Here is a 24800-nt window from a genome sequence, read left to right as displayed (position 1 = left end):
TCCCATTCCATATATGAGTAACCTGAGGCTCAGCATGTGACCCAACACCACCCAACTAATAAGATGCTGGCCCCCAGCACAAATCCAGATCATGGGCTTTTGCTCCAGGGCTCTTCCAATGTCAACAGCCCTGCTCCTCTTGCTGCTATCACTAAGCACCTGTTGGGCTTTTTATTTTTGCACCTTCATGTTCTCATTCACTGTAGTTGCCAAGTGTTTGCTGTGTCGCCTTCACTCGATTGGGAGCTTATAGAGGTGGGGGACAGAGTGCTCTTTCTCTCAGTCCCTTGGAATCTGGGACAGCGTTCTGCCAATCAAAGGTGCCGAGGCCGGGGGCCAGAGAGGCACCACTAACATGGCTCTTTGCCACCTTTGAGTACCTGGTAGACTCTGTGGCAGGTGGTCATGGACAGAAAGGTGACGATAATAACTAACAGCAGCTGTTGTTTGTTGAGCACCTACCAAGTGGTGGGCGTTGTGCTAGTCCTTTATTTACATCATTTAATCCACACAACAATGAATCTCTAAGGAGGTATTATTACTGGAAAATTAGAAAACTTATGCTCAGAGTCATGGAGTCAAGACGCAATCCACATTTGTCTGACTCAAAAGGAGCACATAAATAGCAGAATTCCACATATATCTTACAAATATGATGATCTGTCACTCCCTGAAGTCCTATCCTACCCTTGGCTTTTCCTTTCCCAGCAAATTAAATTCAGAGAGAGGAAAGCAGGGCAGGTTGTACCTCATACATAAGCACACACACATTCTCTCTCTCTCTCTCTCTCTCTCTCTCTCTCTCACACACACACACACACACACACACACACACACACACAGCACTTACACTTATTGCCACCCTGGATTTCTGAGCCAGGGGTGGGGTCAGTTTCCCCAGGACTTTAGTCCTTGTCCCCTTCCCTGGTGCTAAATAAAAGTGAATAAATACTAAATAAATACAACTGGGGCCCAGGACCCACCCTGCCTTCCCCCCTGCCACCTGTGGCCTGCAGGGAAGAGGGGACAGCGGAGGCAGGAGACTGTCTTCTAGCCCCTTTCCCTCACCAACCCATCACTGCCCCCCACGGCAGGGCCAGCCTGCACAGCAGGCCAGAGAGGAGCGGCGGGCCTCACCCCACAGCCCCTCCCCACCGTGTCTTAGCCTGAGGCAGCGGCAGAAGCCCCCTCATTTTCCCAGCTGAGTCCGAGGCCCCGGCACCCAGAAAGGGCTGCCGGGATGGGGAGGTTATTCCCTGCCGGCCCAGGGGCGACGCCGGAGGATCTCCAGAATCTGTGCCCGGCGGTGCAGCCAGTCCTGGGGTGGCAGGCGTGGTGTGGAAGGGGTTGGCCGGGGCACAAAAAAGCTGTACCGAAGGCGAGCATTCTGTGTGTTGCCAGCCACCAGGACTTGTAGCATCAAGGGCTGGGCCAGTGGCCCATGGCCTGACAGTGTCTCCGAGGCCGAACTGGCCCCACTGTAGCGCAAGGTGACTGCCCCAGGCAGTATCACGTCTGTGGCGGAAGGCATGAGTGTGTATTCACCATTCAGGGCATAGGAGCCATCTTCGAGCTTCAGGGCCAAGTAAGTGCTCCGAGGGCCAGTGGGCCCTTGCTGGCGAACAAGGATATGGGTGGCCCCTGCGGGGATAGTGACCACAGTGTTGTATCCGTACCTGTGGGGAAGGAGCAGATGGGGTGCTCAGCATCTCCCAAGTACCTTGAGCCTTCTGAGCTGTTATCTGAAATGTGTGCATTTGTATGTGCGGAGGGTTGTCTCCTCTCCTACAGGAGCAGGGCAGCCTAAATCAGAGCTGGGGCCTCATGCGCCCTCTCCCCTCCTCTCTGGACATGGGTGCCAGGTGCCTTCCCTCCCACTTCCTCAGTGCCTGTCCAGTTTCTATCTCCTTCCAAGACTCAGCTCAGCAGTCACTTCCCAAGGAAGTCTTCCTGGTGCTCTGCCGAACACAGGGACGCTGCACAGAAACTGCCTCCTCTGCCTCCCCACTATGCTATGGAAACAGGGTTGAATTCACCTCTCTATCCTCAGAACCCAGAACAACATCTAGGGGAGGGAGGAGGGCAGAAATGATGAAGGAACCTGAATTTTCTGAAGGAGCCGGACTGCTTGCTGCAGCTAGAACCGTCCCCACCGCACACCATGCACTTGTCAAACTTCTTTTTGGAGCCAATGATGCGGTCACAGCCAGCGTGGATGCAGCGGCCCTGGACACAGACTGAGGTGCTATCTGGGGAGCAGGGGGTCCCGTCTAATACCTGAACAGAAGAGAAGGAATGATGTAAGTGGTTCTTCCTAAATCAGGAGGGGTGGGTAAGCCAACAAGACTTAGGTCCCATCTGGGAAGGGGCATCCGAAAGGCTGAGTGACCTGTGGGATGTGGATGGTGTGTAGGGTGAGTCCCAGCCACTGTGTAAGATGATAATCATCATAATAATTCTAAAAGCCACTGTTTTCACCAGGCCAGTGGTGAGCACCTGTAATCCCAGCACACTTGGTCGCTGAGGCAGGAGGATCACAAGTTTGAGCCCAGCCTAGGCAATGTAGCAACTTTGTGAGACCTTGTCTCAAAAGTAAAAACAGCTGGGGATGTAGCTCACTGCAAAGGCCATGGGTTCAATCCCTATACTGAAAAAAAACATTTTTTAAACACATTATGAACCAGGCAGTGTACCAAATGTTTTATACACATGAACATAAACTCCTTCCAACTACAATTTGAGGTTTCTAGAGATAAAACGCTGAGATTCAGAAAGGTCGAGGAACTTGCCTAAAGCCTACACAAACGACGAGCAAATGTGCCAAGGTGGAAATTTTAGATCTCAGCCCTGAAACCAGTCCCTAAACCTGATGCTACTGTCTCCACGTGGACGCTAGAGGGCGCCAACCAACAGGCATTCTCCGCAGATTGGGGACAGGGAGGGAGTTCAGTGCTGTCCGGAGTGGTTTTTTTCTTCCTCTGCCTTCAGCCCACCGCCCCTGTCACACAGAGGTAGTGTAGGGACATCAGTCATCTCCAGGAAGCCTGTCCTTTGAGGGACCACCTGTCCATGAGCCGACTGCTGCCACCACTGGAATTTGAGAGAAATCTCTAAGGAGGTTTAAGGACTTGCCCAAAAGGCCACGCACTTCCAATCTCACCAGATGCTGGGGAAGGAGATGAGAGAGGGAAAAGAAGCAGGGAAATGTGACAGGTCAGAGCAGCCTCACTGGCCGCTTATCCAGCCTAGGGCTTGTTTTCCCAATACCCACGGATAGACAGGTCTGAACGGACCCCTGGGCTGGGCGGGCTGTGGAAAAGCCAGCATGAGTTCAGGACCTTGCACTTGCCAGGCAGGCAGGGGGCCCAGAAGGATCTTCATTGTTAGAAAGCAAGGGACAGCTGGGGAGTGTCTAAGCATAGACAGGGCTGGGGTCTTCCTGGCCCTTACCCGTGGTTCCAGCACATAGTAGTAGCCCAGTGCCTGGGCCTGGCAGGTGAGTTTGCACTGGTCCTGGGGGGCCACACCCGCGTATCGAGGAACCCAGTCCATGGGCCCCGGGAAGCTCTTGAAGAGGTCAGTGCGATGGTTATAGGCAGCACACTGCTCCTCACGGAAGGTCAATGCTGTAGGGTAAAATGGACAGTCAGAGCCCCTCTCCTCACTCTGTCCACTCAACCCTCAAAGCTCTTCACCCAGCCCCTCAGAACCTTAGACATCAGACTGCCAGGGACAGTTCCAGAAAGGTGAAGTCACTCCCGGCCAACTGCAGGGTCCATCAACAAGTATTTTTTAAGCCCAGGCTGGCCTCAAACTCATTACAATCCCCTGCCTCAGCCTCCTGAGTGCTAGGCTTATAGGTGTGCATCACTATGCCCAGCGAACACCTCCTTGGCCTATATTCTGGACAGTCCTCCCTTCCCAAGGAGACCCCGCACTCCCACCCTCACCTGAGCCAGTTGGGCAATTCTCCGTGTTGCAGGATCGGAAGCGAGTGTGACGGCCTTCACAGTACTTGCCACCATTCCTGGGGACAGGCTTTGTGCAATCCCGGGAGGAGAACTGGATTCCTCCCCCACAGCTCCGAGAGCAGTCACCCCATGGTCCCCAAGGACCCCAGCCACCAGCCTGAGGAACCTGCAGAGGCATAAAATGGACAGGAGGGATAAATGTACTCTCCTGGGCTTAGGGAGTCCCCACTCCTCAGGCCCTTTTCCCACCCCTGCCCTGTGACCTCACATTGAAGTCCTTGAGCTGGTCCATGTGGAGGCAGCGACCACCCATGCAAGCCTGTGTGGGCCCACAGGGGGTGCCATCGGCCCAGGGTGAGTGCTTGGTTTGGCACATGGCATGGCCATTGAGGTGGCCAGAACACCAGAGAGCAGCACAGGGTGGTGGCAGCTGTGGACAGTGGTGTGAGTCTGGCCCGAAGGTCAGCTGGCATTGGCGGTCAGCATCATAGTCCTTGCCAGGAAAAGTCACAGGCAGATTCAGGGGAGCCTCTGGCTTGTCTAAGAGACAGTGTCCTGGGAGGAAGCCGAGGCACAAAGTCAGCAAGGGGCTGAGGGGAGCATTCAGGATTCCCAGCTGAAAGCTTAGGCTTGGTGAGGCCTGGGGGAATCCCAGAAAAAAAAATCCTAGGGCTATAGAAGGATTTAAATAGCAGTTACATGTGACTGGATGCTTATTATGTGATGAATACAGGCTAAGTGTGTGACCGGTGATATTTAATTGTGGCAAATACCTAGGAGGCCATTACCATTATTATACCTAGTTTACATATCAGCTGCAAGCAGCAAGAGATGAAGTAACCAACAGCTACCCATCTGCATACACCTAAGGTACAGAATCAGGATAGGAACCCGAAGCACTAAGTCTTCCTACCTGACTCGAATTCTCATGTCTGCTTCTCATCAACAGCTCTGCCTAGTGACAGTCATGCTACTCACTAGGTGACAAGGTAATCACCTTCACATCCAGCTCACTCCAGTGTCGGACAGTTCTCGCCCTTAGAAGGTCAGTTCTAATTCTCTTGAGCCACAACTTTGCTCCCCTCACTGTGCTGTTCATTTTGTTAGGAAGTGGGAGGCACACAAAGAAGGCAGTTTCTCATACCCTCCACACACAGAGGAGGCACTTGAAGGAGTCGGTGTGATGCAATTGAGTCCTGCCCAGGGAAAGGTGAGGGCCATCTGCTTACCGTAGCCATTGTCCAGGAAGTCAGTGATGAAGCGGGCACTGCAGGGGGACCAGGGCTCCTCGGGGTCCACGTGGGCCATCACAGGAGCCATGACGTGGTGGGAGGTACTTCCCTGCCCATTCAAACTGATGCATGGCTTGGAGTTGTCATGAAGCATGTTGAAGACATGGCCTGGGAGGGTAGAGGTCCTGCTAGTGTCCAGGGGCCCATGCCTGTGCCCAGACTCAGGAGTCTGGTTGCAGCTAGGGATGCCATTCCCACCCTACCCTGCCCCAGTCTCCTGCTGATGCTGACAGCTCCTCACATGGAGCCCCCACTGTTCTGGCTCCCCTTCCCCAAAGGAAAGACCTTTCCTTGCTTATTTTCACTGGAACCAACACTCTCAGTCCTGAACTCCCATTCCCTCACTTTCTCCTCCTCCTCCTCCACACACACACACACACACACACACACACACACACACACACACACACACCCTTCATGGTAGGTTTCCACATACTGTCTTATTCAATAGGAAAATTTATGTTTGTCTCTGCCCAGAACAGAGAATTATGGTCCTGGATCTAGGCCTAGGGAGTAGGAAGTTACCTTGGGACCCCTATTTGCACCCCGGTGCTCACAATCCCTTCACCTCATTTACAACACCTCGTCCACCCACCCCAGGGGCTCCCTTCTCGCAGGCCCTCCTTACCCAGCTCATGAGCAGCAGTGAAGGCTGACTGAAGCCCGTCGTCCTCCACGATAGCACAACTCCGAGCCGGGTCACACACAGTCCCCACATCAGCCATACCCAGGGTGTCGCAAGTGGAGACCCCACACAGGTCCTGTGAAGAGGGGTCATAGAAGGTGCATGGAGAGAGCCACAACATGCAGACACATGGGGGTGAAATCTTGGTTGGTGGTGGGGCCCGGGCTCTGAGGATCCGGCACTGTCAGGGCCCAGAGAGCCCCACATGGCAGTGTGGCTGGGGCCAGGCTCCATTTCCATCACAATTTATGGAGTGGTGCCTCTTGGTTGTGCAGTGCCCAGCCTGTGGTACTGAGTGGGGCCTCACCTGACGGGTAAACAGAATGGCTGTATCAAAGTGGTCAGGGTCTGAGTCCTCGCGGGTGTTGAGGCCCTGCTGCCAGGCACAGAAGCTGCGTAGTGTCTGGGCGGCACTGGGCCCCACTTGAGGCCCCTCCTGGCCTGACCCCAGAATCACTAGTCGAGTCACCACCAAGCTGACAGGATTGCGGATGCTTGGGTGCTTGAAGGCCTTGGCCGCTGCTGCCATAACTGTCAGCAGATAGCGCTTTAGGCCTGCGCCGTGGAATGCTGCCATCTTGTCATCGGCCACCACCAGGGTCTCCACAAATCTACTCAGTGACGCAAAGCGCTGGAGAGGAAGAGGGAGAGGAGGATCCTGAAATAGCTTCCCAGACCCTGGATCGCTTCTCCCCTCCCTCGCTTCCTGGGCCTGGAAATAAGCGGAGCCAGCTGAACCCTGCATACCCCACGGATTCCTGCTGGTCTGGGTTGGGCCCTCCCCTCACTTTTGTGGTAATGCTGAGGAATCAGCTGTCGGTTCTGAATGGGAGGAGAGAGAGAGATGCCACGTCCCAGGGCTGTGTGGGCCCCTGAGGTGAAAAGCCACTGGGTTGCCTCTGGGAGGAGCTTTGGGGACTCCCAGGCCTGAGTATGTATGGCTGGGGCCTGCGGAACTAGGGCTGGAAGGCTGGGCTGCAACGTGTCTGCCCTATGCGGTTGGAGGAACAATTCAGTCAGCAGCTAGGGCTGGGGCCAGATCTCAGCCTGGTGGTGTGGAGGGAGGTCTGCTCTGGATTAAAGCTAGGAGGGAGGAGGGAGGAGGGAGGAAGTAAGGGAAAGGGAAGAGGGAAAGGATGGAGCCCCAGTCAGCCCCACAGTCACTCTACAGTGTGGGATGGCGACTGACCAGGAGGAGGTATGGGACCCTTCCCTCCCCTGCCCACTCCTGTCCTACTTTGCAGTTTGCCAGAACAATTTTGAAGGCAGCATCAGAAGCCGGAGGCCAATCCCTCTGGCTTGGCCTCAAACCTCACTCCTTTAGCTGGGTGTGGGGGTGAAAATTATTGGGGCAGAGAAAAGAGCCAAGGCCAAGGGGCTGTTAGAGCTTTACTGCTGGGGACGGTGCCAACAGGGGATGCTGTGGCCAGGCAGGGGAAGAAGGGAGGGGGAGCGGTCATTCCCAGCCTAGCATAGGTGGCCCACCTCCAGGAACCCTCAGAGTGGATGGGGGTCTGGTTAGAAGAAGGGCTGAGCAGAGAAGCCAGAGCCTTCCCGAGACAGGAGGCCCGTGGAGAGGAAGGAAAGAGGCAGACAAGCCAGGGAGCAGAATGGCCAGCAGTGGAAGTGGGTGGAGAGAGGGTGAATAGGGGTCAGTGGGACAGACATGGCGAGAAGACACTGCGGGGCACACGCTCCTCGGGGTGCCTACCTTAGCTCTCCGGGGGCTCGGATGGGGACTCCTAGGAGGAGCCTTGACGTTGCACATGGGACCCTGGCCGCTGGCAGGACTCTTCCGGCGAAGGATGTGAGCCCCAGGCCCCCCAGCAGAGTTAAGGGTGCCCCCTTCCAAGGGCTGGAGGTGGAGCTCAGCCCCTCGGTACTGCAACACCCCTAATAGGGCTCCCCCATCCCAGTGCAGAGATGCCACGGACTCCGGGTCTCCGTTGATGGTGCCAGTCAGGTAGGTGCCCGGCTCCGCTCCGCCCAGTAACTCAGGCGCCTGGCCCAGGTACTGCACAGTCAGCCCCTCGACCCGCACTCCAGGATCCTGCTCCAGCTCTAGCAGCAGCGTCTCCCCAAAGGCCGGCAAACGACACAAGAGCCTGGCGGGGGCGCCAGAGCCAGGTAGGACGCTGCCGTTGAGCTTCTCTGGAAACACGATTTCCTCCTCCCGGGGAAGGGGGCTGGCCGGCCGGGCCGAGGGCAGCAGGGACACCAGTGGGAGCAGAAGCAGCCACACCAGCCCTGAGAGAGGTGCCGCGGGGGGCAGCAGGCGGGGTTGGACTCTCCACGGCCCGCACCCGGCCAGGCCCCTCCCGGGATGCGAGCCTGTCCGGGACATGGCACAAGGGCTGCCGCTGGCAGGGACAGAGGCCATCTGGGGGCACCAAGTCCGCCACACCTTAGCTAGAAAGTTCCTGTCTGAAGTTTAGGGCTCCCTTATGCCAAGGCCACAGGCAGTTTTCAGAGGGGCTGAGGACCTTCTCAGGAGATGAGAACTTAACCCTTAGACTTAGGAGAGCTCCTCCAAATTCCCCTGCGCCCTCCTCTTTGCCTCTCCTGCCGTGCCTTTGTCTCAGTCTCTCTGCTCCTCTATCTCTCCGTATTTATGAGTCTGTGGGTCTCCCCGTGGGCTCTCCCAGTCTCTCTCCCCGCCAGCTCTTTTAAGCAATCAGAGCCCTGCGATTGATTGGCTGATCTGTAAGCCACTCAGTCCGGAGTTCTGTCGGTGGGACCCGGATGAGTGGAAGGGTGTCTCATTGCTTCCCAAAATCCTAGTTTTTGTTTCCTTAATTTAAAAAAAAAAAGGGACTTGCCCAGGGGAGGGGACTCTCTAGCAGCTGGATGAATTTTAAAGGCACTGAGCCAGCTGATGACATAGCTTTTTTTCCCCCAAAGCCCAAAAGGAACCTCAGCTGTCTCTTTTTTCTTTTTGGTGGGACAGAGCCCCAGGGGAGGTGGGGAGTCAGGGAAAGGGCCTGGGCGACGCAGATCAGGTCCTGGGGGAATTTCTGCTCCTACTGTCTAACCCCTCAAGGCCTCTCCTTTCTGAAGGCTCCTTCATGGTGCCCTCTGTGCCGACAGGCTGATTTCTAGGACCAAGTGGGCAGCTTGGGGAAAAGAGGGTGGGAACAGGTAAGGAAGAACCGAGAAGGAGGTAGCTCAACATAGCTCCGGATGAGACCAAGTAGCAAGAGAGGGCCGGAGAGACAAATTGGGGAGGCAGGAGACAGAGATCAGGAAGTTCATTGCCCAAAGGTAGGCTGGTTCTGCTGGAATGGATATGCAAAAGGAGGCAGGCAATCAGGAATGTTAATGACTTTTCTTTTTATGGGAGGCTCCAGGGTAGCATTGCAGGCTCCTCATTCCTAAATTACCCCCACCCCTCCCTTTTGCCCCCTCCTGAGCCTCAACAGCCCTCCCAGCCACCACTTCCCATCCCCACCCCACCCCACTTCCTGACTCCCCATTTCCCTGGCCCAGCTCTCAGCAGTTTTCCCCAGCCTCTTGGCCCTGATGCTACCCACTCCCAACTGTCCTAAGACCTCCCCTAGCCTCAAGTCAACGAGCACCTAGCATAGGCAAGGACTTGCTCTCGGGAACCAAGAATTGCCCAGTGGAGGGAATCCCCACCTGGCTCCCTCCTCTGTCCCTGTCATGCCCTGAAAACCTGATAGTTCCTGGAATATCTAGTAATCTTTGATTTCTCATTCTCCTTGGGGCAGGGAAAGTGCCTGGGGAGCAGAATTGCTGTCAGAGAAAATGAGCAAATGATTCCTTTGGTTCTGGATTGGAGGGGGCTCAGAAAAGAGGTCTTAGGGTAGACTCTCAAGACAAAAAAGTCAAGGGTTCAGAAGTCTGGGGCAATTTCTACTCACACCATTCCATGGACACTGTTTCCCCAGGAAATCCCCAGGAAGGAGAATGTAGTCAGCAGTCACTTCCCTTTCCCAGAGGGGGACCACCTCCCCTTGACCCCATCCCCTTATTCATTCTCTGCCTGGTCACCTCCTGTTCTCCACATCATATCCACCAGAGTACTTCCTCTCCTCCTCCCTTCCTGATCAGGTCACTAAGACCTGCCCTCGTGCCCATCACTTCCTGTATCACCTACCCATTGTGACTGCTACACCCACTTTAGACCCACTACACACCCTAACCCTCTCTGGTCCTAAGTGGAGAGGGCTGGGGCTGGGGCTGTAGGATCACACAAGGGATGGGGAGCCAGAGGGGCAGGGGCAAGAGGAGCTATCACCGGAGGGCTCTTCCTGCCCCTTTCCATCCCCCCATCTGAGATGAAGACAAAGAGGGTGACTAAGCAGAGAAAGACAAAGGGCCTTAGAGTGGTGCCCCCAGCTTGTGTGTGGGTGGTGTTACAGCAGGGAGAAGGCACAAAAGATGCAGTGTCCTAAGCAGCCCCCCAGGAGCCCTCACTCCAGTCCCAGCTGAAGCTGCCCCCTGAGGCCACACAGCTCAGAGTCTATCCTGATTTCTAGGCTGGACTAAGCCAAATAAATGCAGCCCCTCCCACCCCACTCCTATCATCACATTTACTGTTTCAACTGTAGAATGAGAAAAAGCTAAGGAAAGGCTGAGGAATGTGGAGGGTAAGGGACTAAGCCTCTGCCCTGGCTCTGTGGGGACTGCCTGTCTATCCCAGGTCCCGGTCAGTTCCCACAGACAGGGATCTGGCCCCACCCATTGGTATGGTTCCCATTAGGTCAGTTCTCAGGGTATAAGTCTGGCTTTCTGTTCTTTCTCTGCCGCAAGGAATGCTCTGTTTTTGCCACTCCCCTGGTCTGCCTGTTCCACCCTGCTACACTGCTGGTGGGCTGTGTCCCAGGGACCCTGTCTAGGGGAGAACTAGAGAAGGCTTCTTTCCAATTTCAGGGTGGGAAAGTTGTATAAAATTGACGGGTGGGTGGGCCAGCTGGAGCTGGGGTTGGAGGCAGAGGGAAAGACAGGAACTGGCCTTCAAAGCGGTGCGGACAAAATCTTCATCCATGTGGACTGGGATCGGAGCCCTGGTGCTCTTATACTTCTATGCTATTGGCCACTACTGGGAAGGACTGTGGCAGGATATGAAAGACATGAGGGAAAAGACTGGCCAAGAATGGACTTGGAGCATGAGGCATTTCTGAGGGCGCTGACATGGTCTGTGATTCAGGAAGCCCTGCGGATGTCAGGGTCACCCACAGAGGACCTCCCCTCCCCCTGTCTGGGATGAGGTAGTTCCTTCACACTCCAGCACCCCTCCACCAGTGCTGGTGGCCTTGGACTCCCCCTCCCCCCCCTCCAGGGTCTCCTGTAGTTCAGGCTGGCCTTGAACTCATTATGTAGCCCAGGCTGGCCTCGAACTCATGGCGATCCTCCTGCCTCAGCCTCCCGACTGCAGGGATTACAGGCGTGCGCCACCATGCATGGCATGTTTCTATCTTTTTTTGCTGTTATTGTTGTTGTTTGGCAGGAGCTCTCAGACCTGCCCAGCCGCAGTTGGGTCCCTTTTCCTTATCCCCATTCGGGCATCTGGAAATTAGCTGGCTTTAGCTGCTCCAAATCTTTTGGATTCCCTCATAGGGAGGTAATTGGCAAGGGCAAGACTCAGACACAATTTTCGCAGAGCACAACTACCACGGGAAGCGGACAAAGCAGAAGGGAGTGGGAAGAAACCCCCTAAGCAGGCGTCGAGGAGGGGCGGGAGAGACCACCCGCCCTTAGTAAAGATGACGACAGTCACCGTTATCTAAGTGTAAGTGAAGCTGAAACGAAGAAGCCGGAAATTGTCAGGTTCCTGATTGACGGCTCTGCCGGCTTCCAGTATTGCGTTCCCGTGTTCTACGGGAAGCCCACAAGGAGGCGCGCAGGAGTCACTTCCGCCCGGTTCTCCCTCCCGCAGGCTGCAGCCGGGGCAAGATGGCGGCGCTGAGGGCACTTTGCACCCTCCGGGGCGTCGGGGCCCAAGTACTGCGACTCGGGCCTGCAGTCCGACTGCCTGTGCAGCCCAGCAGGTGAGACCGAGGGCAGCCCTCTATGCGTTTTTCCCAAGGGTAGAGTTTCTCGAACCAGAGGACACTCCGTGAGCCCTGTGACCGAATGACCCAGGCCTGTGACCCTCTCACCAGGCCTGATTTCTCATGTTCCAAAATGCTGTGGCGTCCACTGCGGCCGAAAAAGGGAAGAGGGTTTTGAGCCCGTTTTGCAAGACGTGAAATTAGTGGAGTGGGAGACCCTACCCTTCAACTTTAGTGATTTACCTGCACCTCTCCTCAAGAGCTCAGCAGAGGAGGCAGAATTCTCCCATTCATTCTCTCCGTTATCTTAGGTTGTCTTTAAATAAACACCTTTCTTACATTCATATTCTCCTGGATGGGAATGGGAATATGATGAAAATATGAAGGAGTTAGGACCTCCAAACCTACACGTTCAAGGGTGATGGGTGAAGTGACTCCGGGAATGAGTTGGTAATAGGAATGGAACCTCTAGAGTTCCGCCTTATTTTGACTGTCAGTAGCTTGGCATCGATGAATGCAGAACATCCTTCCTTGGAATCTCTTGAGAGTGAATGGGAACGGAGGAACCAAGCATTGGTTAGGCACCTTTTTTTTTAGATCTGTCTTTAACTCCTCAGAGGCGCTCGGCAGTGGCAACCCGATGTGGAATGGGCAGAGCAGTTTGGGGGCGCTGTCATGTACCCCACCAAGGAAACAGCCCACTGGAAACCTCCACCTTGGAATGGTGAGTGTCCAGAGCTGCTGTCTCAAACCAAACCCATCCCTGCCCCAAGCTGATTTCTACTTGCATTTGAACCCTTTGCCTGAAGCAAGTTTTAGTCCCTATCTTGCTTGCTTCTTTCACCATGCCATGAACATAGTACAGTAAAAGCAACAATAACATATTTGTCAGGTAGAGGGCAGAAAGATTCCAAAAGGAAAGAAAGGGTAGGTCCCAGCCAATACCAAAAAGTCCCTAATTAAATCCCCAGATTTAATTTTTTTTCCACTTAAAAATTTTTTATTTTCGTTAGTACTTGTTTATAGTATATAATGATTACATTCATCATGGGAAGTTGGTACATGTACATAACACATCTTAATTCCTTTTTCATCCCCTTCCCCCTCCAATCTCTTGGTTCCCTTCCCTTTTGTAAAAGCGCTATGTGTTTCTTATTACCTATCTCTCTTTTTTTTTTTTTTGTATTAAATTCTTTTATTGGTACATTGTAGGTATACAACACAATACATTTCTCATTGGGAATTGTACCTTTACATAATGCATCTTGGTTCTTATTTTTTCCCCATTCCTAGCCCTCCCTTCACGCCCTCCACCCTTCCCTATTTACAAAGACTTTATTTCCATTTTTTCCATTTCTCATCATTTTTCCTTTCCCTTCTTTCCTTTCCCCTGCCCCTCCCACTACCCCTACCCCTTTGGACCTTTTCTTCCTATTTTACATTATCGATTATTCATTCTAATCATTGGTACATTTTAGGTATACAATATAATGACATTCATCATTGGAAATTTGCACCTTTACATATTCTCTCTTGGTTCTTATTTTTCACTCTTGCCCAGCCCTCCCTTCAACCCCTCCAGTGCTCCCTATTTACAAAGATTTTGTTCCTATTTTTCCATTTTCTCATATTAATCCCATTCCCTTCTATCCTTTCCCCTGGCCCTCCCACTTCCTTCCCCTTTGCCCCTTTTCTTCCTATTTCACATTACCTATTATACATTTAGTCCTTATTTACACTTTCAGTTTCTCACACCAGAGAAACTATTCGGTATTTGCACGTGTGTGTCCTATTTATTTCACTTAAGAGTATCACCTCAATGTGCATCCACTTAGCTATAAATGTCTCTAATTTCTCATTTTTTATGGCTGAGTAGTACTCCATTTTATAAAAAAACCACATTTTCTTTATCCAGTTGATGGGCAATTACCTATCTCTTTAACTTGTTTTTATTTTTTTTTGGATGTTGAAATGTAATATTTTTTAAAAATATTACATTACATTATCCCCATCCATGTGGATTGGGATCGGAGTCCTGGTGCTCTTATACTTCTATGCTATTGGCCACTACTGGGAAGGACTGTGGCAGGATATGAAAGACATGAGGGAAAAGACTGGCCAAGAATGGTCTTGGAGCATGAGGCATTTCTGAGGGCGCTGACCTGGTCTGTGATTCAGGAAGCCCTGCGGATGTCAGGGTCACCCACAGAGGACCTCCCCTCCCCCTGTCTGGGATGAGGTAGTTCCTTCACACTCCAGCACCCCTCCACCAGTGCTGGTGGCCTTGGACTCCCCCCCCCCCCCAGGGTCTCCTGTAGTTCAGGCTGGCCTTGAACTCACTATATAGCCCAGGCTGGCCTCATGGAGATCCTCCTGCCTCAGCCTCCCGACTGCAGGGATTACAGGCATGCACCACCATGCATGGCATGTTTCTATCTTTTTTTGTTGTTATTGTTGTTTGGCAGGAGCTCTCAGACCTGCCCAGCCACAGTTGGGCCCCTTTTCCTTATCCCCATTTGGGCATTTTTGGTCAGCATAAATTTCCTTTATTTTTGCATTTTATGGTATCATTTTGTTTTGAGGTTTTCCTTATCAAGTGAGTATAAAGTTTCCAAGTCATTTAAGATGAAAATGGACATGTGGAAATTAACTTAAAATTAATTTTCTTCTGTAAAGTCTACCTCTTCATCTTCATCATCTTCTGCATGTTGATCCTTTCTTAATCAACAGGTAGATATCTGTCCTGTTCCAGATACACCCTTAGCTGACAGTGATCTCTGAAGAGGTGACTTTGAATTTGCTTTTACAATATCGAAATGAGATGGATAATCTAGTGGATATAGAGAATTTCAGAAAACCTCTAAATCTTCATCCTCATCAATCTTATGTATATTTTGGTAGGCAGCAGTGTAGACCTCTAAAGCTTTGCCATGAAATAACATTTCGATTGTGATAAATTCTGAAAATATATTCTTTTTTTTTTTTTTGGTTCCGGGGATGGAACTCGGGTCCTTGTGCTTGTGCAGCAGGCAGCGAAACCACTGCGCTAAATCCCTGGCCCTGAAAATATATTCTTGATATCCTTTACTTTCTGATTTTCGAAATTGTCAATAGTTTCTTCCAGATGACAAGTTATTCAGGTAACATCTGTTGAAGCTATGTGTAATTTGGCTTCTGCCTGTGAAATTACATGTCGATCAGATGGGTTTCATTGCCAGGTTCTTTCTAACTGAGTTAGCTGCTTAGCTTCTCTATTCTTTGCTGTTAATACTGCTTTGAGATCATCCCGTTTCAATTTTATAATTGGTCCATAAGCTTTCAAAGGTTCAACCACTTTGGCTTCAAGTCTTTCAACCTTTCCTTGTCGATAATCCTGAAGTTTTGCACTCATCAGAGAAGTTTTTCAGCCCTTGCTTTAAATTTGGGGTCTCTGTAGAGGCATACATGTTAATTTCATTTACCAGGAGGTCTGCTTTGTCTCGCAGTCTGGCAGTTTTCCGCACATAAGCAGCAAAGATTTGGCACAGCTCCCCAAAATGCTTCTCCATATTTGTGACATCGTCTTGCAGTTGTCTGGTTTGAGCGTCCTGGCTTTCCAGGTTGCGCCTTAACATCTTGCCTCAAAAACAGCCAGGAGCCAGGGGCTGGAGCCCAACGACTGGGGCTCCCAGGCATCCAATGTGCGCTGGGCACGAGCCACACCTCTTTAACTTACTTATACTTTGTGTTTCTCCTGTAAGAGAAACCATATGATATTTAAGCTTTATTTAAGATAAATATTAAGATTTAAGATTTATTGTGGGCCAGGGATTTGGCTCAGTGGTGCTGGTGCCTGCCTTGCAAGCGCGAAGACCCGAGTTCGATCCCTGGTACCAAAAAAAAAAAAGATTTAAGATTTATTAAGGGGGCCAGGGATTTAGCTCAGTGGTTTCGCCGCCTGCTGTGCAAGCGCAAGGACCGGAGTTCGATCCCCAGTACCAAAAAAAAAAAAGATTTATTAAGATATTCAAGATTGGGCTGGGGATTTAGCTCAGTGGTTCCGCTGCCTGCCTCGCAAGCGCAAGGACCTGAGTTCAATCCCTGGTACCAAAAAAAAAAGATATTTAAGATTTATTTCACTTAACTAATGGTCTCAAGGTGCATCCATTTTCTTACAAATTACTCAAATTTATCCTTTATGGCAGAGTAGTACTTCATTGTGTATAAATACCACATTTTCTTCATTCATCTGCTAATGAACATACAGAGTGTTCCAAGATTGAGCTATTATGAATTGTGTTGTAAACATTAGTATGCATACACCATTGTAATATGATGACTTTATCTCTTTTGGGAAGATACCTAGAAGGGGAAAGATTTAAATATTTAGCATCATCTTTTTTCATTTGCCTCTATGGACAATGTGGTTTTCCCACTGGCACTCAAATGACACCTACTTCAAAACAAATCATTTTTTCCTCCCATCAAAGTTAGCACTTCCGGGCTGGGGATTTAGCTCAGTAGTTCCATCACCTGCCTCACAAATGCAAGGTCCCAAGTTTGATCCCCAATACCAAAAAAAAAAAAATTAGCACTTCCTCTTGACTTTGATTTTGATCATTGGTATCCTTGTTCTCCTAATCCTTCAGGATTAAAACTTTTTAGCTATCTTTGGTTCTTTTTTCTCTTTGGCCCTTCATATCTTTGACCAGTAAGTCAACAACCATGTGGATTCTTTCATAATGTTTCATATCTGGTCTTGTGTCCTTTTTAATTTTCACTGCCATCACTGTTGTTCCTCACTCTGTATTAGACCTTGATTGTTTCAGAATTGTATTCATTGAATTTCCACCATTTATCTTTTCTTCTCCAGCTATTCATTACAATGTCATCGCTTTCGTCTTCCCCATTTTACCATGTCATTCATTCTTTTGCTTAAAAACGCGGCATTTCCAATTACTTTTTAAAAACTTGGGTTACAAAGCTATATCATATGCTAACCATTCTCGAATGCATTATTTCACTGAATCTTTACAACCCTATGATAGTATTATTCAAAATATGAGAAAACTATGATATAGGGACATTAAAATTTGATCTAGGACACACGGCCAGATTTGTATTCAAGTTTTTCTGACTCTAAGGCCTGTAATGAAGAATTTTGGCTGAAAGGTGTTCTCTGTCTTCCAATTTCAACTCTCCATTTGTCAATGAATAAAGAACTAACATATTCATAGAATTATTGTAAGAATTAAATGCCTTGCACATGTAAATTCTGATCCTTGTGTCTGCCTGGTACATGTAAGTCTTTAATAAATGTTAATTATTATTAACATTACTGATGATCACCACTAACCCCGTGCTGCCTCCCAGCACTGCTCTTCTGCCTCTTGAAAGTCCTGATAGGAGTTCCACAGAAATTCTTGTTTCTAATATTTTACCTGTGTTGATTTCAAAGGACCTCTGCCTATTTGAATAGTTTTTTGAAAATCTATCTACCTTGAGGCCGGGGATGTACCTCAGTGGCACCGTGCCTGCCTGGCAAGCACAAGGTCCTAAGTTTGATTCCTGGTACAGAATAAAAAAAAATTATCTGTCTGTCTGTCTGTCTATCTATCTGTCTAGAGACAGGGTCTCACTATGTAATTTAGGCTGGTCCTGACTTACTGTGTAGCCCAAGCTGGCCTTAAACTTGAAGCAGTCCTTCTCCCTCAGCCTCCCAAGCGCTGAGATCACAGGTGAGCGCCACCACGCCTGGCCCATTTTCTCTCTCTCTTTTTTTTTTTTTTTGGTACCAGAGATCGAACTCTGGACCTTACTCTTGTGAGGCAGGCAGCAGAACCACTGAGCTAAATCCCCGGCCCCCATTTTCTGTATTTAAAAACCAGCTCAGATCCTTTCTACATGAAGTCTTCACTGTGCTCTTTCCTTCCCTTAAATACTTAATAGCTGATTTGCTTACTTGGTAACTTATAAATTTGACTTGTTATCATTTTTCACATGCATTTATTTTCCCAAATTAAAATATAAGCTCCTAGAGGGTAAAAAGTGTCATTTAGTAGTATTAAGCATTAAGTGTATGTTTCCTGATTATTTGGCATTGATCAAATACATTTGGAGGGCATTATATTCTAGTAGTTAAGAGTGTATAGCTGGGCGTGGCAACACATACCACGAGGCAGGAGGATTACAAGTTTGAGGCCAGCGCGGGCAACTTACCAAGACTATGTCTCAAAATAAAAACAAAACAAAACCAAAAAACTAAAAGGCTTGGGGATGCTCAGTGATAAAGCACCCGGGTCCCATCCCCAGTATCCTCCCTCACACACAAAGCGTGTGTGGACCCTGTCACTAAACAGGCCCAATTCTGCCACTTAATTTGCTCTCTGATCCTGGAGGAATCATTTGAGCTCTCTTGCCTCAGTCTCTCCAATAAAATGGGGATAATAGTATGATTGTTGTGAGAATTAAGTCAAAGTGCATAGGGTAGAAAATGTTATCTGTAATTATTAAAAAGATGTTCTAGGAGACAGATTTGTGGTTGCTTTCATCAGGAAGTTTAGGTCTCTCTCTTGCCTTTTTCTTTTTTTTTTTTTTACCAAGTATCGAACTTGGGACCTTGCGCTTGCGAGGCAGGTGGCAGAACCACTGAGCTAAATCCCCGGCCACCTTTTTCTTATCTAATGGTTCTCTTCTTAGTTACATTGCAGATTAGAAAATTAACAAGCTATGGAATGGTGAGATGGGAGAGACCAACTCCTTACTGTCTCTTGGGGTTCTCAGGGGAATTACCATTTGGCTTTGTACTGTTTCCCACTTCTCAGATGTGGACCCTCCAAAGGAACAAACAGTTTCCAACCTAACCCTGAACTTTGGACCCCAGCACCCAGCAGCCCATGGAGTCCTGCGGCTAGTGATGGAGCTGAGTGGAGAGATGGTGCAGAAGTGCGACCCTCACATCGGTCTCCTGCACCGGGGCACTGAGAAGCTCATTGAGTACAAGACTTACCTGCAGGTGTGGGGGTAAACAGGGGCCCACTGACAGGATCTGGGCATTGTCCCCAGAACTTCAGGGGAGGAGGGTGTTAGGGTAATAGCCCTTTGAGGTTATTAGTGGAGGCTTGGTTGGGAGGATGGAGGGAGGTGTTGAGGATGCATGAATTGTTTGGATTTGGTTTATCTGGCAGCAGCAGTGCTTTGGAGATGGAGCTATAACTCCAAGCTTCTCTGGCTGACTTTTTGCTGACCCCTTTACCATTATTCTAGTGCCTCAGTTTCCCTGCTCTTATACTAATACGTCAAAGCCAGTGCCCTTAAAATCATAGGAGAGGAGAGAGACGTCTGCTCCTAGGATTTGCAGCTGATTCTTGTATCTTCCAGCTAAGTTTGTTTTCAAAACAATGAGTCAGAGTGACCAGCAGTGGGTTTGTGACAGTGCTGTTTTCAGAGCTGTGTGACCCCAATGATAAAACTCAGACTGGAAGGAGTTGGATGTGGAAAGATCTGAAGTTTTTCCTTAGTGCCATGAGACGGGGTCCTGAAAACAGGATGGTGGGGTTTGAATTTAGACCTAGCCCAGTGTCAGGGTGAACAGTGACAAGGATGTGATTCCCCAGAGTCTAGCCGTGATGGATTCTGGGCCCAGCATCTGCCGGTTAACTATCCTGTGTCACAATGACGTCAGGACAAGAACAGGCTGTCCCAAGGAGCTGGTCTTAGCCCCGCCTCCTTACTGGAAGCTGACACTGGTTCAGTACACAGCTAGTACTTGGCCTTAGAGGCACTCTGGAGGATGGCCATTTTTACCTGGTGTTCTGTCTTCCTCAAATCCCACACTCCCAGATACTCCCATGACTCATTACATTTCACTATCTCAATTATAAGAGACTTAAGAGAAAAAAGAGACTTAGAAGTCCAAGGCACTCTCTGACAGTGGCGTTACTCAGACCAGACCAGAGGTCTGTTTATCGTGATGTGCTTGAGCCAGTGCATACTGGCTTGCCAAAGCCTGAATGCTGTTTTCAGGAACTTTGGGAGCCAGTTGCTGATGGCTGAGGCAGTAGTATCACATGTTTGAGCCCAGCCTGGGCTACATAGGAAAACTCATCTCAAAAAACAAAACAAAGGGCCAGGGATTTATCTCAGTAGCACCGTGCCTGCCTCATGAGCGCAAGGTCCTGAGTTCGATCTCCGGTACCAAAACAAAACAAAACAAAAAATTGAGTTCTGTAAAGTTGTGATTTTTTAAAGTTTATGACAGTGTATTATATTAAAAACAAAAGTAAGAAATACTCGAAACTTTACATGTATTGAAACATTATGGGGTACCCCATTAATATGTACAGTTGTTAGGTTTTTGTCTACTACTTAAAAAATAAATTTAAAGCCAGGTGTAGTGGTGCCCACCTGTAATCCCAGTACTCTTGAGGCTGAGGCTGGAGGATCACTACAAGTTTGAGGCCAGTCTGGGCTACATAGTGAGTTCAAGACCAGCCTGAACTACAGAGTGAGACCTTGTCTCAAAAAAAAAAAAAAAAAATTTAAATACTCAAAACTCATTTCCTTATTCGTGTATTTTCCTATGCTGTGCCTTTGAGGTATTTACTTTGCTCACACAAATGCAGTGGAAATACTGTGTAAAGGTCTGTTGCTCTTCCCAGTGCTGCATTCAGTTGTGTAATGTTGGCAACTTAAAGTTGGCCAGGGTGGGAATATTTTTACCATGGAAATTGACAGATCAGGCTTCTCCCTCCCCGTGGAGAGGCAGGTTTGAAATGATTCTCAGCTTGCTGTTGGTTACTGGATACCCTTCCTGCCTTGCTGGGACTGCTGAGACAAAGAGCGCTTATGCAGCACCACCTTCTGATGCCAGGCTTCTGGCAACCAGCCTCCAGGCTCATGGGCCTCTTAGATATGACTTGGATTCTCCCTTCCCCAGGCCCTTCCATACTTTGACCGGCTAGACTACGTGTCCATGATGTGTAACGAGCAGGCGTATTCACTGGCTGTGGAGAAGCTGCTGAACATCCAGCCTCCACCCCGGGCACAGTGGATCCGAGGTTTGCGCTGACCCTTAGCCCTGCTGCCCACTGCTTCCCCATCACAGGAGCATTTTGGAACCCAAGCTTAGTATTCGGACCCTATGGTCTGCCCAGACTGCTCTTCAGGCTGGGTCTGCAGCTTCTGTATGCATCTCTTCTTGTCTCCCCCTTGCCATAGTGCTGTTTGGAGAAATCACAAGACTTTTGAACCACATCATGGCTGTGACCACACATGCCCTGGACGTTGGGGCCATGACCCCTTTCTTCTGGATGTTTGAGGAAAGGGAAAAGGTAGGAGAGGGAAGCACGGGCAGGGTTAGGGAAGGAAGTATAGGAAATAGGGAAGGTATGAAGGAGACAAGATTAAAAGAAGAGGGAGACCATTTATGGGGAGAAAGGTAAATTCACTTGGAACCCTGTATCCTGAGAGGTTGGTTGGGATAAGGCAGAAGGCAAGGTAGTCGGCCACCATGTTGTCGGACTTAGGGGCCCAGGACTGTGTCACTAAATCCTACTGTGTTCTATCAAGCTGTTTGAGTTCTACGAGCGGGTGTCTGGAGCCCGAATGCACGCTGCTTATATTCGCCCGGGAGGTGTGCACCAGGTGAGTGGGCTCCTCTGCCTGGGGATTTCCAGCCCTGGCCTCTTCCCTCCATGGCCACTGGAGGGCAGTGCCGGCTGATGGGAATTAACCCTGCCCCCTGGAAAAGGAGTGAGCAGCCGGGCTGTGTTCAGTGTCTCCTCGGCTTGGCTTCTTCTAGGACCTACCCCTTGGCCTTATGGATGACATTTATGAGTTTTCCAAGAACTTCTCTCTTCGGATTGACGAAGTGGAGGAGGTAAGGTAGAAATTGGTGGGAAAAGTCTCCTTTCCTCTCAAAAGGGCTTGTGAGGTTTTAATTCTGTTTGCGAAGATACACAGAGGAATTTGAGGATTGTTATGAAGAGTGTTACCACACTAGTTTTCCTGATTGATAGATGCTGACTAACAATAGGATCTGGCAGAATCGCACAGTGGACATTGGAGTTGTAAAAGCCGAAGATGCACTTAACTATGGTTTTAGGTGAGAGAATACAACTTCTTTCCGTGGGGATGGGGGGGACAGTGGGGAGTTCTAGCCCAGTATCTTGGCTTTCAAGGATGTTGGACACCCCGCTTGCCATCTCCTGAATTTGATTCCCACAACAGAAGTGTGGGGGAGGGCAAGGGAAGACAAAAATGTGCCTCCTTTCTTGGTTTGTGGGGCGCAGTCCTTGATGCCCTTTGTACCCTACAGTGGAGTGATGCTCCGGGGCTCAGGTATCCAGTGGGATCTGCGGAAGACCCAGCCTTATGATGTTTACGACCAGGTCGAGTTTGATGTCCCTGTTGGTTCTCGAGGGGACTGCTATGATAGGTAAGGCCCAGATCCTTTCTCAGCTCACTGTCCAGGTTCTTCTTCTTGCCGCTTTCCTCTCCAATTTCCTTCCAAGTATCTATGGGAACTCGTGGTTCCATGGCCTGGGGATATAACTCAATGGCAGAGCCCATGTTTAGCATTTGTAAGGCCCTGGCTTCTAACCCCAGGACCAAAAGAAAAGACTAGGTTACACATCTGTGGCAGCTTATTTTACCCTTATATAATCCCTGTTTTACATAGAACTAGTTTGGGCTGCATTTTGTAATTGGTAAAACTGAGGCATAAAAGTTAGGAATTAACCTGAGATTATTTTGTTAGTGGTTAAAACTAGAATCTTCCTAGTCGGGTGCTCTTTTCCACTGAATTCTAAGTTTAAAATTCCATTCCTCTTTACTGGCCCTAAGCTTTGCTGTGAGGTTTTTGTTTGTTTTCCATTTGAAAACCCCCACCCCCTTTCTGTAGTTCAAAAAGTATTTAAGAGGGTAAGGAGGGAAATACTACAGGCCATGGATTTGAGGAAGGACTCAATGTAGGATCAGAGTACTACAGGCTTTATATGAGCAGCCAAGCCACGAAGAGATGCTGTACTAGCAGAGGAGTGAAGAACGTTTACCTGACTCTTGAGGTCAGCCACTAGGTGTGTTCCCAGCCCCATAGCTGCTGCTCTGCCTGCCCTTCCCTTGCTCTGAGTCTCTCATCCACTCCAGGTACCTGTGTCGGGTGGAGGAGATGCGCCAGTCCCTTCGCATCATCGAGCAGTGTCTGAACAAGATGCCTCCTGGAGAGATCAAGGTTGACGATGCCAAAGTGTCTCCACCCAAGCGCTCAGAGATGAAGGTCGGCTGCAGGGAGAGGGACGGTGGGGTATTGGAAGGGGTCAGTGGTCAGGGAGCAGTATCCTTGGGTTAAATTCTACTTTTCAGGTTTACCTCTTCAAAAAAATTCACTGCGTAAGATTCTGAACCTCTCCTACCTCTCCTTTTTTATTCTGTGTCTTCTCTGCTTACTGACTTCCATGTGGGTTTTAGTCTCCAGAGGGTGGAGATTATATTCTCTGCCGAGGGAAGGCCTAGGAGGCAGACTGGGTCTGGCTCAGTGATGCTCCCTTTGTCCGCCTTCAGACTTCCATGGAGTCATTGATTCATCACTTTAAGTTGTATACTGAGGGCTACCAAGTCCCCCCAGGAGCCACGTACACTGCTATTGAGGCTCCTAAGGTGAGGAGAAGGGGGGAGGAATGGTTGTATGGAGAGTGGGTGGGAACAAAATGCTCACCTGTCAGTGAGGGAGAGGAGAGGGCATGAGGATAAACAGAGAGGTCTGTTGGCAAAGAGTGCTCTTCCCATTAACAAGGCTCCCCCCACTCTTCGGGCAGGGAGAGTTTGGGGTGTACCTGGTGTCGGATGGCAGCAGCCGCCCTTACCGTTGCAAGATCAAGGCTCCTGGTTTTGCCCACCTGGTAAGAAGCAATCCCGGTGATTCTAACTTAAATAAGTCTACTACTGAATTGCCCTTTGTTAAGGTTTTTGTGAGTTCTCCTCCTCCCTGCTGCAAATCAGGCTAACCCTGCCTCTATCTCTGTCTCTCCAGGCTGGCTTGGACATGATGTCTAAGGGACACATGTTGGCGGATGTTGTCGCCATCATAGGTATGAAGCTTCTTATGTAGTGGAGGTGTCCAGTCTGGGAGTTTGGGACTCTGGTAGGGACAGAAACTGAATAGTCCCTGTTCTGCATGGACTGGCATATCCATCTCCTGAGGCAGTGAGTTCTGGATCTTTGGTAACATCACCTCTCTGTCTTTTGACCTTCTAGGTACCCAAGATATTGTGTTTGGAGAAGTTGATCGGTGAGCAGGGAACAACATTTGATCTCGCCTGTCTAGCAGCTGCCTCTGCGGAGCCTGTCCCTTACTGGAAATGAGGCTGTGTGCGCGTGTGTACATGTGCACTTAGCTGTGCATGTACTAGAAAAGGAGAAATAATAAATTAGCTGCCTTGTAGCCCCTACACACAAACATCTGGTATGTCTTTTTTATTGTTTTTTTGTTTTTTTGAGACACGGTCTCACTCTGTAGTTCAGGCTGACCTTGAACTCACTATGTAGCCCAGGCTGGCCTCAAACTTGCCATCCTCATGCTTCAGCCTTCTGAGTGCTGGGATCACAGGTGTGCATCACCACACCTGGCTGGATGTGTCTTTCTTGTTGTCTTCTTGGGTTTCACTTGTGTTTCTGTTAGGCTTAGCTCTTAGCAATTTTTCTTTCTCATCTCCATCCCCTTCTTTGTCTCTTGTCCTTTCCACATTTGCATTCCCCATTTCCCCCTTTCCCCTCAGTTCTCCCTGCCCAAACCTTTCTGTCCACACAAATTGGTAAACCCCTCAAATCAAGCTGTGTATAAAGTTCCTAATGGGAAGGA

The 24800-nt window shown here is 49.7% G+C and overlaps 2 protein-coding genes and 1 pseudogene across 2 annotated transcripts; 1 reads left to right on the top strand and 2 right to left on the bottom strand.

The window, feature by feature from the left end:
• Positions 1-443: 443 nt before the first annotated feature.
• Positions 444-8591, bottom strand: Adamts4 (ADAM metallopeptidase with thrombospondin type 1 motif 4). Its single transcript, XM_004858664.3, has 9 exons — positions 7660-8591; positions 6256-6579; positions 5892-6024; positions 5201-5371; positions 4240-4526; positions 3951-4137; positions 3451-3626; positions 2102-2277; positions 444-1676 (listed from the first exon to the last, which is right to left on the bottom strand). The coding sequence occupies exons 1-9, from the start codon at positions 8326-8328 to the stop codon at positions 1250-1252; spliced, it is 2550 nt and encodes an 849-aa protein (XP_004858721.1). The 5' UTR covers positions 8329-8591; the 3' UTR covers positions 444-1249.
• Positions 7887-24398, top strand: Ndufs2 (NADH:ubiquinone oxidoreductase core subunit S2). Its single transcript, XM_004858662.4, has 15 exons — positions 7887-8075; positions 11848-11959; positions 12580-12686; positions 18766-18956; positions 20880-21000; positions 21161-21273; positions 21512-21586; positions 21744-21821; positions 21961-22046; positions 22260-22379; positions 23090-23219; positions 23504-23599; positions 23758-23841; positions 23973-24030; positions 24197-24398. The coding sequence occupies exons 2-15, from the start codon at positions 11865-11867 to the stop codon at positions 24232-24234; spliced, it is 1392 nt and encodes a 463-aa protein (XP_004858719.1). The 5' UTR covers positions 7887-8075; positions 11848-11864; the 3' UTR covers positions 24235-24398.
• On the bottom strand, positions 14527-15576 carry LOC106010613 (CBY1-interacting BAR domain-containing protein 1-like; annotated as a pseudogene).
• Positions 24399-24800: the final 402 nt, after the last annotated feature.

This window comes from Heterocephalus glaber, unplaced genomic scaffold, assembly GCF_053883595.1.
Source record: "Heterocephalus glaber isolate CG9 unplaced genomic scaffold, H.glaber_assembly_v1.0 deba00001561, whole genome shotgun sequence".
NCBI lineage: Eukaryota > Metazoa > Chordata > Mammalia > Rodentia > Bathyergidae > Heterocephalus > Heterocephalus glaber.
The sequence above is the reverse complement of the archived record's forward strand: the minus strand, read 5'-3'. Positions and strand labels throughout refer to the sequence as shown.

Coding starts and splice junctions, on each gene's coding strand:
- Adamts4 (XM_004858664.3), bottom strand. CDS start 8,328: ATGGCCTCTGTCCCTGCCAGCGGCAGCCCTTGTGCCATGTCCCGGACA. Junction 6,580..7,659: donor CGAGCCCCCGGAGAGCTAAG/GTAGGCACCCCG, acceptor CTTCCTCTCCAG/CGCTTTGCGTCACTGAGTAG. Junction 4,138..4,239: donor ACCAGCTCAAGGACTTCAAT/GTGAGGTCACAG, acceptor ATGCCTCTGCAG/GTTCCTCAGGCTGGTGGCTG.
- Ndufs2 (XM_004858662.4), top strand. CDS start 11,865: ATGGCGGCGCTGAGGGCACTTTGCACCCTCCGGGGCGTCGGGGCCCAA. Junction 11,960..12,579: donor CTGCCTGTGCAGCCCAGCAG/GTGAGACCGAGG, acceptor TTAACTCCTCAG/AGGCGCTCGGCAGTGGCAAC. Junction 23,842..23,972: donor CTCCTGGTTTTGCCCACCTG/GTAAGAAGCAAT, acceptor CTGTCTCTCCAG/GCTGGCTTGGACATGATGTC.